General features: G+C 39.6%; 1 protein-coding gene across 6 annotated transcripts in view; it reads right to left on the reverse strand.

The window, feature by feature from the left end:
• MIPOL1 (mirror-image polydactyly 1) overlaps positions 1–16312 on the reverse strand; it is a 191970-nt gene that overhangs the window by 136243 nt on the left and 39415 nt on the right. For all 6 annotated transcript variants that reach the window (XM_048306214.1, XM_048306216.1, XM_048306212.1 and 3 more), the window contains 2 exons: positions 3784–3967; positions 724–859 (listed from right to left, as the gene is read on the reverse strand). In XM_048306214.1, coding sequence (XP_048162171.1) covers positions 724–859; positions 3784–3967 — 320 coding nt within the window. The remainder of the gene's footprint in view (positions 1–723; positions 860–3783; positions 3968–16312) is intronic.

The raw sequence follows: 16312 nt of genomic DNA on the forward strand, positions 1-16312 counted from the left end.
TCCTCAGGTATCGCCAGCTGTAGTCCTTCTTGCTAAGGAAGTTTAGAATTGCATGTAATATAATGCAGGTGGTGTCTGCATGAATAGCCTGTTTCCTACCAAGATACTGACATCACAGTTGGAAAAGACTGGTGTAAATGCATTTTTCATGTTCTTCAACAGATAGATTGATATTTCACATCTTCAGGCCTTTCTTTTAAATGGGTATTCACTAAATCTTTTCTTGGACAGATATCTGAGCTTGAATATTCAATGACACTTCATGGAAAGACTAGAGACTGTTAGGTTGTTTAGGCATATGCAACCATAGCTAACACTAGAAGAAATGCAGAGTTCAAAGAGAATGGAATTTTCTCCCCTTCAATAAAGCAGAGCTATCATGGCACATTAATTATCTAGGCCACATGTACAGAAGCATCAGAACAATGAGCTCTAGATGCTGTTCATGAAATCCTGGTCTAGTCTTTGGTCTTCACTGGCTTTCATCCAGGGTGTAAGAATCTATGTCATTGATTTAAAAAATCAGAGGGTAGCTTGGAGGGGTTTTATTTTAATTCCAGAGAAATAGTTGTTAAGCAGATACTAAGAATCCAAAATGACAGGAAGCTAGTGATTGGTGCACTAAAATAAATAACAAAACTAAATCAGGCACAGTTTAAAATGAATGTTTTGCAAGGGAATTATAAAAAAGCAAATACTGTGCTCTGAATATCTCAATTGTACCTTTTTATTTTTGGCCCTCAGAGTGTCCAATTCTTTTAAAAGGAATGCAGTTTCTGTTTTCCCACCTAAATCTTCAGCACCATTCCATGAGGGTATAAGTTCAGGGAGTGTCCTGTTACCCTTTCCTTCTATAGTGCTGTATTTGGGGGGGGGGGGGGGGGGGGAAGAAAAATAATTTAAAAAAACAGTTGTTATTCCACCCCTCTGAAACAAAATGCACAGAAATAAATTATCAAAACTTGCTAACAAATTTGTTAACCACTGCAAATGTATTAAATAGCCAGAAAAATGGATGCCCTTCTACCACTTCTTAAAGTTGTAATTCTGAAAAGAAGCTGTAAATCTGGAATAGTAAATAAATATTCTACACTACTAAGGCAAAAACCAGATGAATATAAACTGGCTATGAAGCCTATAAACAGCAAATGCTTAAGGAAAGCAAATATTAAAAACTATTGCTTAACACAGAGCAACAAAGTAAGAAAACATTTAGGGATCAAAGTGATGCTCAGGTTAAAGCAAACCAAATTTTTTTGTAGGATGATTCCATAGGATGTGATATAAGAATATCCATAAAAAAACCTAGGAGTTCATCTTGAAGAAATCTGTAAAATGGTGGTATGATTCTAAATATTATAACTGACAACAGGAATTCCATACTGCATCCCACTTGGAGTTTTAAAATAACTTATGAGCCATAGACAAGGAAAAATAAGACAAGATTCAATGGCCAGAAAAATTCTGTCTCAAAGTAAGACTTTCATAAAACTCCTTGGATATCCATTGATACTCACAGATCACTCAGATCTCACTTGTAACATGGCAGCAAAATCAGTAAATAAATGGATTAGAAGGGGAACTAGCAAATATTTTTAACATTTGCTTTCCTTAAGCATTTTCTGGTTAGAGGCTTCATAGCCATTATGTCATAAGGAGTAACCACAGAAAAGCTGTATGTTCTGAACTCCTGTTTTCACTGTAGACATTACTTTACGTGTAATTCCCATTCTAGAAAGAAAAAGAAAGCTATTGCTCCAAAGAGTCATTCTCTTAGGTAGACAGTTGTCTGTACTCAGCCACCTCTTTTTCACCTGTTTCCATTGGATTTATTTCCTCTGTGTTTCTTTAAGAAGGAAGTTAAGATCTGTATTCTGCAGCCAAACTGTGCAACCTAAAGCCCATTAAACACAGCATGGAGATTAAAATCAAGAAAGCACTACTAAGTGTTATTACACTACATATGGGAGAAAGAGAGCTTAAACTGCTTGTCTTCCCTTCCAAGATCCTCCAGTTCCTATTTAAGCTTTGCTGTGTCTAGCACATTTCATTTAATATTGCTTCAGGCTGCAAGTGATAGATGCATCTAGGTACTCTTGCCCAGATATGACAAAACTCAAACGTTTCTTGTGCGTTTTCCATCTTCAAGAGATGCTCCCATTAACAAGTTTGAATATAACTCATCATCATCTTAAACTGAAAGAGGGTAAGTTTAGATTAGATATTAGGAAGAAATTCTTTACTCAGAGAGTAGTCAGACACTGGAATAAGTTGTTGAGAGTTGTGGATGCTCCACTCCTGGAAGTGTTCAAGTGTTGGATGGGCCTGGTCTAGCAGAAGGTGTGTCTCTGATCCTGGGAGAGGGGCTGGAACTAGATGATCTTTAAGGTCCCTTCCAACCCAAGCCACTCTATGATCATCTTTCAACCCCTCAAATGTTTTCTTCCTTTCTCCTTAAAATTAAAAATGACAAATCACATTGACAGTACAGCAAGACCATTACCTACAATGCAAATCACCACCTACTCAACACTTCCTGGGTTTTTCTACATCAAGAAATTTTATCATATGTTCTAATTACAATCTACTTGGGCAAAGACAGGTTTCACCATATAGCTTTAGGATCCTACAGGTAATATACTTGTAGATGAGATGGTTCAACATGCTGACTGCTGTGGGAGGTTAATCTCAGTGTTCAAGACCAATCTGATTGTCAGTGGGAGTGGCACTGGTGAAAGGTAAGAGGAACAATTTTTGGCTGACTGTGTACTGGGCTGTACCTATGCACTCTGGATTATACTTGGCTTTTAGGGCAGGATGCATTGCCCTTAATGGCATTATCTCAGTCACAAATGCAGAAAGGCAACAAGGAAAATGATGAAGTGTTAAGGATTGGGTTTGGCCCAAAAAGTCACTGTTAGATCATAATAAAGATAACAAAACCAGGTGTAGAATCTGCGAGACAGATGAGGAATTAGAGTATTTTTCAAAAGTATATAATAGGGCTTTGCAGCCTTGATCCCATTTGCAAAAACAACTCTGACACTCTCAGTTAAAACTTCATCTTCAGAATGCCTAAGTCACTCAAAACTGGTAGCATGTTCCCTAACTACTTGACAAGTCAAAGGTATAACTAGTCAGCTAGTTATACCTTTGTACATTGTGTCATGTATAGAATCAGAGTATGTATTTCTTAAGACTGCTCTAGAGGGCCATTGCAGAGTACAAACATTAATGACAAGAAATTACCAAAATTAATGACACAATAAAATCTTGAGAGTCTGTATTAAACTTTTCAACCATATTAGCCTGTCTTGAGATTCCTGTCACAGACTGCTACAAGGTATTACAGTTCCTCATCTTCACTCTTCCAACTTCATCTGGACTTCACCCTGCTTTATTCCTGCTTCCTACTCACTCATCACATTTCAGGTGCTTGTTGTGCAAAGCCACAGATACTACTAGACTTTCAAGATCTCTTTTAACTCTGTTCAGCATGCACTTTCAAAATTCTCTGTAGAGTTCACAATCATTGAAATACTCACAAGGTGTGATATAAACCATTGCAATGATCACATTTTCTATGAGTGCTAGAGAATACATAGGTGAAATGCTGCATTCCACAAGGGAAGAACGGCAGATATGGTGAGTCTAAGTACAAAGCTGACTTACTAATTCTCATGTGGGAAGCAAACTTCCTTATATTTATTCAAAAATCCATATGTATACTGTCAATAATTTGAATCTAGAAAAACTATATATAGGGATATTTCTTGGATTTACCTTGATTCTTCAGAACCAGAATTAAAGTCACTTAGGGCTCCTCTTTGACTGGTTACTTGCAAATCTGAAAGTTTCAGTGCTTCAGTTTCTGCCTGGATAAAAACTTCTGTGGGTTTTTGAGAATTCTTATAAAACTGAAGTTCAACACCAAAGTCTTCCTTTTTGTGATCCAAGATGTGTATTTCTAATCGGGAAGAGAAGCAAACACATTTTCTCATTTGGCAAATGAAGCACAAACTTGAGATTTCTCATTTGAAAATGGCTTGTTATAAGCATTTAATATTGTAGTAGACAGGAACAAGCAATTTAGTTTCAGATTCACAATTTCTTCATCCCTTCACTAAGGAGTGAGACCTGTGTTACCTACAGCATGGATATAAGAATTACAAACCATTTACTGGATTTTTCTCAGGGAAACATGAAAAATTCATCATCATTTCCTAATTCCTCTTCCCCCTTAAATGACTGATTAAAATAATGCTGACTGTAGAAAATTATTTACTTCTTACAAAATTCATCTGTACTATAGTGAGGTAGGATGAATTTCTGCTCTACAGAGGGAAATTTTCAGGTTATAACTAGACTCTTATAATGAGGTCTCTTTCAAGTCCATTTTGGCTACAAAAGGAGTATCATCAAGCTGTAATTAGCAACAACAAATTTAAAGCACCATTATTTATTCCTGGAGAGTGTGAGGTACAGGCTCATACAACTAAAGAACTTGAAGAATGGAAAGCAGAAATTGTGCCAAAGGGAAAAATTATCTGATTAAAATGTTGAGTGTGGTAGATAGTTCTCTTAAGCTTGGCTACTAGATATTTTTAGGACATATTTCTGATATCAAGGCATTTAAATGAAAGAAAGATCCACATACCACAAATGCTCTTTCATAAAGTAAGAACAAGTAAGTTTTAATTATAGAATTATATTAAAAAATGAGAAGGAAGTAGCCTAAAAACACTGGAAATGGAAAAAAGGTGCATATATTCTTCATTCTTTCATTTAGATTAGTAGAGAACAAACACTGGAGCCTTTGCTTATTTAATAAAGTTAGTATTTCCAAATATTTTGGTTAAAATATAGGGCATATATTCTTTGATCCATCTTACAACATCCTCAAAAATAATAAGAAACTGTCTATATAGTTGAAATCAAGTAGAAGTAGACCAAAAATACAAATAAATCAGTATCTAGGTGTTATCCTGCATGTAAACATACAAGCACAGTTTCCCAAAAAATACTGAAAACTGTCTCTAAAGTGTGTTGCAATAGATTCCTCTTGCCTTAAATGAGGAAAGACACAGCCAATGCCACAGGAAGCAGCCCAAGGGCTCCAACAGATGACGTGGGAATTGGCTGAAGTCAGTTTAACAACTTCCGATACGAAGCTACGTGCTACCACCTCCATGAAAAAGTTATTGGTGGTAATACTGCTCGCCTGTATTCTCTGCATCCACTTCAGCACAAACTTATTTGAATCCACTCTAACTATTCCTGCAAACTATAATCACTGATCTTTGTACTAGAGAAACAACAGTCAACAGAGTATCAGAATCATTGTTTTTGAGCATGTGGGGACCATTACCATAAAATATTTGTCAATAAGTATTGACAAATACTTGATTGAAGTATGTTCTTCACATCATTTCACAGCTAGTGCAGAAATTGAACACAAGGCCACAGCCACCTGGATTCTTTGAACAAATGCACACTGTTTCCACTGGCTTGAAATCCTGCAGATTTTTGAGCAGAGATTTCCTCTGAAGTGCTGCTACATCTAAAAACTGGATTTGATCTCTTACTCCTCCTTACAGTAAGAAGCAAGGATCTCTAAAGAAACATATATTTAAAAAAATAACCAAGTATACTCTAAGAACCTGACTCAGTTTGGGAGTGACAACACATTAGGGCAAAATTTGGAATCCTCTCCAGTTAGTACTATCTGAAAACTAACCTAGTCTGAATTTCCATACTTGAAAAGCATTTCATAGTGAGTTATGTTTCCCATTTGATTTATATTACAAAGAACTTCCTATGAAGTGTCCTGTTCACTTCTCCTATATCAGATGCAGTGTCTGTATAAATGTACTTGCAAATTATGCTGTCACACGCTGCAGGGGAAGTGCAGTGCTTCACTTGCCGTAACAACTTTTCCTCCTCTTCCTCTCTAGGGCATCCACTTAATCTATAAGCCATATATATGTGAAGTGCCTCAGTATTTCCAAATATTTTGGATAAAATATAGGGCATATATTCTTTGATCCATCTTACAACATCCTCAAAAGTAATAAGAAACTGTCTATATAGTTGTCTGTCTATATAGAAAGTGTGTCACATTCTGTGAAAGAATTCAAGCACAATGTATATTTGTTGAAATAACCAGTGATGGTATTGCCAGGAACTTTTGTTCCTTGTTTAGCACAACAGTATTCTACTTTGGCCCTATCAAATTTGGAGAAGAAAAACCTCACTCCAGAGTGCTAAAAAGTTTAGATGACATTTTAGGCTGCTTCTATTCCCTTAGCGTGAGAGTATGTTTTTCTTCTTTTCACAGATCCTGTTTTGTTAATTTGCTCCTTTCACTCCAGGGCTTTAAGAAGAGACCACAGAAGAGTCACTGCAGTTGGCAGAGACCACTGGAGATCACTGGAGATCACCTTGCTGGCACCTCAATCATTTGTACCATGAAGTTGTCATCAGTAGACTCCAGCAACTTCCTAGATCCCTTGTGCCCTGCTGCTGTCCTTCCTGCAGATCGTTAACATCATTGTAGTCCCCCATGAGAACCAGCACCTTTGAACATGAGAGTTCTTCCTGTTCTCTGAAGAAGGCCTCATCTACTTCACTCAATCCTCCTCCATGCCCCTCCCTCTTAGAAGGAGGATCAAGGCAAACACCCCTTGGGTTCCCATGCCCTCGATCATCACACCCAGAGCCGTACAGTCACATGCAAGACTTTCCAGGTCACCCCAACAGTATCACCAATGCCTAAGAAGAGCAGCAGGGAGTAAGAGGGTCAGATGAACATCGGCAGGCTTTCTATAACATTCTGAATATGAGCTCCCAACAAGAAGCTAGGGTCTCTAGATCACAGGTCAGTTCAGCAGGCAGATGTTTATTTTTAAAACTAGAAGTGAACATGACTGCATGATGAAGTAAATAACTGCATTAGCAGCTACACTTCTGCTAAACCCTGAGGCCATGTCAGGATATGTGTTTTGAACTGTAAATTACTGCAGCTAAAGAAAAAAGAGAATTTAGACTAGTACTAGAACTGTGCTGGCATTTATTAAAGCTAATTCTGCTTCTTTAGACAACATACATTTGCAGCACACCTTTTCATCCAGATTCAATTCCCTTAAGCACATAGGTAGGACTAAGTAGCACCACAGGAAGGCTGTAAGTGGCGTTCTTGGAAACATTAGGTGAAACACAGAGGATCTGTTTTTTCTCCACTGGCTTTGTAAGAGAGAAGATAATGGCAGCCTCTTCCACTCAAAACTGAAAGCACTATGCCCTAAGTGCATTAAGGTGAGAGATTTTTACTCATTTAATAAAGCTGTAATGGTTTTTTTTGACCAACATGGGAAATTTGTCAGTAGAATGCTTTGGGGAAGACATTTTGAACGCTGCCAGATCAATGGACATATGATTAATTTTATTTTTAAAACCACTTTATTCTTCATATAGCCCATGACCCCCACTTGAAATAATTTAGGCCTTGGTACATGGTAGCTTGTCTTGTTGCTAAACGAAGTGGCAATTTTAATCAATGCACTTCAGTGCTTTTCCTCATGCCTCCTGCAAACCGTATTGTGCACTAATTACCAATGCTGCAGACACACACTGGGGAGTAAGTAGCATTTGCAATAATCAGGCTGCACAGGGAACATCAGAGAAAGGGTAAAACAGCCTTGCAGGCTTTGAAAAAAATTATGTAGATTTCATTAAGTAGTATCACCACCTCAGACTCTGGTTCTTGAGTATACTAAACAACATTTTTTCCATATAAAATAGAACAAGTCCAGTAGCCCAGATTAATATTTCACTATAGGGAGAAGCTGAACAGCTGATCTTCTGTATGTATTTATCTTGAATGAATAGCTTGTTCACATTGCGGGAAAGAAAAGCAAATGTTAAGAAGAAGGAATATAAAGACACTAGAATTAAATCTGGGAATTGATTGTGAGGGACGTAAAGGGAAGATAATGCTGTCATGGCTTGAAACAGTAAAGGCAGAACAGAATTCAATGTTGTTAAGCTGGGAGTGGTTAAAAAGTCAAGTAAAAACAGTGAACACATCAAACTGTGCAGGCACCTACTATTCCTCATAGCTTCTTCTAAGAAGTGGGAGATATATCTATCTCCCACTAGAGTCAGGGAAAGCACAGCATTAGAGAATCCTGTACCAATGGTGAGAAATGCACAGAAGGTGCAGATTCAACTGGAGGACTAAAGAGGCAATAGCTTCCTTTATTATACCACTCAGATATTCAGCAGTCCCATCATCCAGCAGAAGTTGGGTGGACACCCCCTTCCCCCTGTCTATAGTCTTTCAGCACCCTACTAAAATGCACTGATCAGCTCAGAGGTTTGCAGGCAATCTCCACAGAATAAGAGTAAGGCAAAACAAACAAAACCCAATGGAACATGCACATAGCACCTCAAAATACAGGATTGGCTACAGATCTGGTTGCAGATGAGTATGCGGACACTAGAAGCCCCAAGGGTGCCAAATCAGCTTCAAGTGTAATAGTACTTACAGCTTGTTACCTATAGCTTACCAGTATTTGTTTTAAGCTGTTCTGTGGCACAGACATAGTATGTTCTCATCTGTCTGCAAAAGCTGCATGAGTGAACCCCTAGAGGGATGGCAGTAAGAGGCATAATAGGAAAAAGAGCAAAAGCAGAAAGGAAGAGAATGCGCCATATACACCCCAGGAGCAGGAGCAAAGCTGACTGCAAATTCAGTAGCTATGACACTGTGACACTGTCAGATTAAAAACATTTGAAAAAATGTAAAACAAAACATTGTGCTGTATTTGAGGAAGTGCAACATCAATCACTAAAAGCCTCCAGAATTCCTCCTGTTAATCATAGAATCACAGAATGTTTTGGGTTGGAAGAGACCCTAAAGCTCACCTAGTTACAACTTCCCTGCCATGGCCAGGGAGGCCACCCGTGATATCATACTGCCCAGGGCCCCATCCAGCCTGGTTGAATACTTCCTAGGACAGGCCATTCCTAAGTTCTCTACACAACCTGTTTCAGTGCCTCACCACTCTGTGGGTAAAGAATTTCTTCCTAATATCTAACCTAAATCTCTCCTCTTTTAGCTTGGCACTGTTCCCCCTTGTCCTATCACTATCTGCCTGTGCAAAAGGTTGCTCTCCCTCTTTTCTTTATAAGCCCCCTTCAAGTACAGGAAGGTTGCATTGAGGTCTTCCCAGAGCCCTCTCTTCTCAAGGCTGAAAAACTCCAGCTCTCTCAGCCTGTCCTCACAGGAGTGGTTCACCAGCCTTCTGATCATCTTCCTGGCCTAGTCTGGATTTGCTGCAACAGGCCCACACTTTTCTTGTGCTGGGGCCCCCAGACTGGATGCAGTACCTCACATGGGGTCTCACAAGGGCAGAGTGGAAAGGTACAATAACTGTCCTCAACCTGCTTGCCACATTTCTTCCAATGCAGCCCAGGATGCTGTTGGCTGTCTGGGCTGCAACCATGTATTTTTTCTTCCCAGTCTAAACAACAACACAGCTTCAATGTCTGTGGGGGTTTTCTGTGTTTGTACAATACCAAAAATTTGGAATTTCAAACAAGAGGGAATATTCATTATCCAACAAAACTATCTACGCAAAGAGCCACCTTGGCCCTATACCAAACTAACCTGTTCCCCCTGGAATAATAGGACACACTTCCTATGGCTGCAAAAAAACTTGATCTTGCCGCACTACAAATCACACATCTACCACACTTGCTGCAGTAACTATGCATGTAAAAGCATTACTTTAGAACTTGACCTTCATTTTCACTAGACTAATTGCTGTTCTTTATTATTGACTTTCAAATTATCAAAATTTTTTCCTACATTAATAATACTAAAAACTTAACCTGATGGCCACTAACTTCTCAAGATATGCAAATGAAATTAGTACTATGGCCGAATTTTCCTTTTTGAGCTGAAAATGATGAGTCAACCATTTTGTCAAAAGATAAACATTCATTCACTCAGCTATTTAACTACTAGAACTTCTCCCAAACAGAATGACTGTGAAAGACTGAGACTGCTCAACAGTTTACCCTTTACTGAATGATTAAAAGGCATAAATCCTGAAAATGAGTGGGAACAAAAATTAAAGGCTTTTACAGGCATAAATATGCAAAGAAAGAAAATGAGTCTGGTGGAAGAAATCTGATCCTATTGTCTGGCATTAGGATCAAGAGTTGGTTTAGGTCTTATGCATTATCAGAATGCCTGTATTTTCCTTTTTCATTCATATTTGAGCTAACACAGATGCAATATACAACATGATTTACATGCATATGTCAAAAGGTGTTCATTACTTTTGACCCATTTCCTCACTGTTTTATCTTTCCCATGATCTACAAATAATTTTTCAGAGTTAATCCTAAGAAAAGGTACTGTACATACTTTTCAAAAAGAAAGTAATCCCTGTTTCTGGAAAACAATTACAAAAAGTCAGTGCAAAAATGCAAGGTCTGTAATATATGCTTTCTCCAAAACAAACAACACGAAAAAGTGAAGTTTTATTGTCTTTGGACTTGCTACAGATTTACTTATGTTAGCAATTATTTAGGTTCCTTCGGTGCAGTGTAGTATACTGAGAACAAGTAACCTGCAACTAAGAGCAAATGGTTGTCCCTTCATGATGCACTTTTTCTAATGTTTAAAGAAAACTGAGCAAATTTCAAGATGATTATTCAGTAGGATTCTAAGATCTCACTAAATCACTTCTGTAGCATGGAAGAATGGCAGTCACAGGAACCTGATAACAAGGAAAGACTGAGCTCAGAGTAGTTTTGTAATACAAAACTAATTCCTTTTATTTCTCTGTGCTCTGCCCAGCCAAAGTACCACGTATTACCTGCCAAACCATTGGCAGTAACAAAGAGGAAATCACCACCTAGATGCATTGTACATTCAGTGCCCCAACAATACATGACCATGGGCTCTGCAGAGAGCATCATGGGTCAGCTCAGAAGAATGGGGACTATCGATTTACTTCAAGTAACTCTTACTTATAAAGGTCCTGGATTTATCTCTGAGATAGGGTATCTCCTCTCACTTTAAGACACACAGGATGGATGTTCATTGAAATAAGCCTTGGAAAGAACATTTTTATGGAAACTCTCACAATTTTTTTAGGAGATGCATAAGTACTGTGATCGTCATTTTAAAGCCATTGTGACTAAGGCACAGAGTAATGAAGTAACTTTATTGAGGTCATTGAGCAAGCCATGTGTCCTGGTTCCAGCCAGGACAGGGTTAATTTTTGCAGTAGACAGGAAGGGGCATGTCCAGGACACAGTGGTTACTCTACAACAACTCACATCACTGCCAGGGGCAGGGGAAAGGGATGCTCTTCCAGGGAAGAAGGGCCCAGAAAATGTGTCAGAGGGAGCTGTCTGGTATTGCCTATTACGGGGGAAGGGGTGGTTGGGGATTGGGGGTGTGGTCTCTGTGCAAATCATTTCTTTTCTTATACCCTCTATCATCAGTATTGTTGCTGTTACTGTTCAGTTTCTTATCTCATTGCTGTTCTCAGTAAATTGCTCTTATCTCGACCCATGATCTTTGCTTTTCCTGCCTCAAATTGGAGGGGGGAGAGGGAGTGGCACATGGTTTTAATGGGAGAATTGATTGGAGAATACCATTCCTAAACCAAGACAGCCATAATTGGTGCCCAGTGTGAGGCATGAAGGGTTGAGATACAACAGATCTGCCCAGAGCGGGCTGGAAACAAATTTGATTTGTTGTATTAGGTCCAGAGCCAGTGGTCACCATGTTGCTGGGGCTGTTCAAATGGCTGTGTATATATAACTGTGCATATGTTCCCATATGTGGTCCTCATGATGATCTTTTTCAGAGCACGGAGAGGAATCAGGATTGCTTTGTTGCTGTGCTATGGGGTATCAGTTCATGACATGGTAAGATAAAGGGCAATGAGGGTAATTTGGGATGTGTATTCAGCATTGCTCTCCTATCCTTACTCAGGCACTAGCTCTGGGAGTCCATTAACAATCAAACCCAGTCTGTGGGAAGAACAGGGGGGATGACTTTCCCCAGCTTTTCACCTCCTTTTTCTCCTTCAGACCTGTTAAAACAGCTTTTGAGAATTAAGAATTCCTGCTGGATGTTAAGGAAAGCATGTTCTGGTTGCTAAGTCTGCCATATCTCCTCAGTGCAGTCTACACCGTGTTTAGAGTCAGGACAGAGATTTCTAGGGAGGTCATTCAGAGATCTGCCCTGATGGTGGATACTCATGAGTGGCATAGAATGTGGGAGAGAATGGGGCAGTTTTGGGGAAAATTCTATGCTCCAATAGTTTGGCAGTTCAACCCTAAACAAACAGAGGACCCTGTTTAAAGTGACAGAATATTTGCAAGGAGAATGCTGTGGCAACTCCAGACAGGAACAATTTATTGCAGTGTGCTGGGCCTGGCTACTCGTTACTGGACACAGTTCAATACTAGACAGCACCTTCCAGGGGAGGAGCAGGAAAGCAGACCTACAGGCACTGTGGCCTCTCAAATTGCAGCGGAACCAGGGGAACAACCCATTCCAGTAGCAGTAGCCCCTATACAGAAGAAATTCAAGATCGAATCAGTTCGTTTAATGAGGGATGAAGAGGCAGCAGGGCCCGCAGAACAGGAGGAAGAGGGAGGGCCAGAGATAACCACCTGATCCCTATCTCTGGCTGAGCTGCGAGATATGCAAAAAGATTTCAGCTACCAGTCATGTGAGCCCAATGTGACCTAGATGCTCCAATGCTGGGATATCAGGGCCCATGATACGAAACTAGATAGTAGTGAAACCAAGCAGCTGGGATCCCTGCCCTGCGTTGTGGGCATTGGCAAGGGGATTGGGAAAAGGACAGAAACTCTCAGCCTCTGGAGGCAACTCCTGTCAAGTGTGAGGGAAAGGTATTCTCTCAAGGATGATCTAGTAGCATGTCCAAGCAGGTGGAATGCCACGGAGAAAGGTATCCAGTACCTGAGAGAATTAGCTGAGCTGGAGGTGATCTACAGGGATTCAAATAATGAGCAGTTCCCTGTAGATCCTGATGAGGTCTAGTGTACACAATCCAAGTGGTAGAAGTTTGTACAGAGTGCGCCATCATCGTACGCCAACTCACTGGCATTGATGTCAATAAAACAAGAACAAACAGTGCTTCAGGTGACTACCTGACTCTCCAACCTGAAGATCATCTCTTTTCCTCCCTACTGACTTGTGTCATGGCTGTGGAAAGACTGTCCAAGACTGTGGCCACATTCAAGACTTGAGTAAGCTAGAGAGGAAACGTTCCATGCCCCACCAGTATGGACCAGAGTCTGCTGCAGGGAGCAAGCACTTCTGCTGCTTGAGAGACAGGGTACACAGCACAAGGCTACCTGTGGTTTTATCTGCATGACCATGGAGAGGACAAGAGGAAGTAGGATGAAAAACCCACTTTTGCCCTAGCAGCACATATATGTGAGTTGAGAGGAAGAACAACCACCATAGGAAATTCTTCAAGGATAAATGCCACTCCAGTTCTGGTGGGCAAGTCCTCACATGGAGAGGACAAGAGGAAGTAGGATGAAAAACCCACTTCTGCCCTAGCAGCACATATATGTGAGTTGAGAGGAAGAACAACCACCATAGGAAATTCTTCAAGGATAAATGCCACTCCAGTTCTGGTGGGCAAGTCCTCAGATAGAATAGACAGGCTGATGTTACTTCGGATTCTCCTGAAGGGACCTCAAGTTTGTATTTACAAGAAGTGAGCAACAAGTACTTTGATCAGAACTAGAGGGGCCCTGCCACGTGGAGGAAAGGGACAATTGGATCTACTGGACTGGGTGGATCCCATGACCTGGCAAACCAGACCTACAAGAGTATAAGGCTTTTGTTGACACCAGCATACAATGTACTCTGATGCCACTAAGATATGTAGGAGCAGAATCTAATCCTATCTCTGGGTGACAGGCATCCCAACAGCTGACTGTACCAGAAGCTGAAGTGAGCCTGACTGGGAACAAATGGCAAACACACATCCTTGTGACTGGCCCAGAGGCCCCATGCCTCCTTGGCATAGATTACCTCAGGAGAGGGTATTTCAAGGACCCAAAAGAGCATCATTGGGCTTTTGGGATAACTGCTGTGGAGACAGAAGAAATTAGACAGCTGAATACCTTTCCTGGTCTCTCAGAGGGCTCTGTTCTTTCCGTGTTAGCAGTCCTGAGTGGGCTTGAATAGGAAACCCCAATTGCCGGGGGATTTTGGAAACCATCACTAACTGGCCCAAAGGCAAAAAATTTGAATTTTCAGGTAGAAAATGTCCTGGTTCCAGCAAGGACAGGGTTAATTTTTGTAGTAGCCAGGAGGGGAGATGGCCAGGACACAGACATTATTCTATATCACCTCATGTCATGAAGACTCTCACTGGGAAGACGGAGTGCCTTCTGGTCCAGAAAATGTGTTGGAGGGAGCCATCCAGTATTGTCCACTACTGGGGGGAAGGATGGTCTGTTATTGGGTGTGGTGTGGTGCGTGTTTTTCTCCTGAATTGTTTCTTTTCCTATACCCTCTGTTGTTAGTATTTTTGCTGTTGCTGTTCGTTTTCTTATCTCATTGCTGTTCCCAGTAATTTACTTTTCTCTGAACCTGTGATCTTTACCTTTGTGGCTCTAGTTGGAGGGGGGAGGGGGAGCTGCACGTGGTTTTAGTCAGAGGACTAAACTGGAGAATACCACCTCTAAACTATGACACCATGACAGAAGGAAAAACTGCAGAAGTCAGAGGCGCTGGATCCACGCTGCATCTTGGAGCCTGTGCTACCTCACTGATGGCCCTTCGTGCTCTTTTCTCCTGCTCAGAGATGTCAAATTCTTCTCTTTTCTCTTGGAGAAGTTTTAGAAACTAATACCTACTGTACTTTAAGAAAAAAATACCACTTTTACTTAGGAACAGCAAACTAACATTTACACAATCAAAAAATTAAGATTAATTTTAAATAACTAAAATAGTATCCTTTGACACTTCTTTATGATGATAATTTTAATTCACATGACAGGTTAGGTTACAGTATTTGTATATTAGAAGACAGACATGCAATATAAAATATAAACAAACTTCCTGTAATTTCAATATTAGGCAGAATAAATGAAATAACCTTTTTTAAAATTATATTGAGTATCATACTAATGCAAAGAACTTTGAAACAAAACTGCTTTAGAAGTCAGTCAGGTGAACACAACAATGCAATTCAAATACTTGCTCTTTGGCTACAGCTAAGCATTTAAGTTGTCCAAAAAAACTGAACAAAGAGAACAACATAATCTTATTACAACTTTGTTGAGAGAGTTATCTGCAAATGCAATAAGAATAACCAAAGCTATATTATGCATTAATGTTTTTGCTTGCTCTATATCCCATAACACATAGAAAAAAAAAGAAGAGGCTTGAAAATATTTTGTCTGCTAAAATACAGACAAAACTCAGAAGTTTAATGGTTCATTTTTTTTTATTCCTTAAAGGAATCTAAAGAGAACAGTGAATTTTGTTTTAGCAATATAAGCTGGGGGACATCTGTGTTATTTTGAATACTTCAAAATAATACTTAGAGTATTCACCTGTACTTGTGTGGAACCCTGGCAACACCCTTCATAAAGAAATAAATTGAGAAGGAGATTAAGAACAGTTGGAGTTATTCTGGCAAAAGCAATTTTTTACAATTCTCTAAGGATTCTGATTATTTTAGTAATGATGCTTCCCTCGCCCATCTCTCTCACTAAGTCTTTTGTGCTCCTCTTTTGCATCTAAACAGCAATTGTGCACAAACTCTTGAATATTTAAAATAGAAAAATGCTGCTCAGTCTTTAAAATATGTGGCCAATCATTATTTTGGTATTCACTGCAGTTAATCGTGATGCATTTATTAATGTGTAAATATCAGACATTTCCTTTGGCATTCCACTCTCCGTTTGCAATTCATTAACATATTGTTATTTTAAAATATTAGTATCTGGGAAGACACCAGATTTTCACTGGATTGGTCTCACACTTGAAAAAGCATTTTTATATTCTGAATGCATCAAAACAGCAGAATCTCCAGGCAGATACTAAGTGGGATTCACTGAAACACAATGTTAGTTCTAATGGATGGATGATTGTGTTTGGTCTTTTGAAACTTTGAAGTATAGGTAAGTCTTGATCACACAAATTAATAAATCCTAAAGCTGGAGTTAACAATAACCATTACACCCAAATTCTGCAGCTTAGCCCAGCCAATTTTTCAAAAGGTCA

The sequence above is a fragment of the Corvus hawaiiensis genome, chromosome 6 (genome assembly GCF_020740725.1).
Source record: "Corvus hawaiiensis isolate bCorHaw1 chromosome 6, bCorHaw1.pri.cur, whole genome shotgun sequence".
Lineage (NCBI taxonomy): Eukaryota > Metazoa > Chordata > Aves > Passeriformes > Corvidae > Corvus > Corvus hawaiiensis.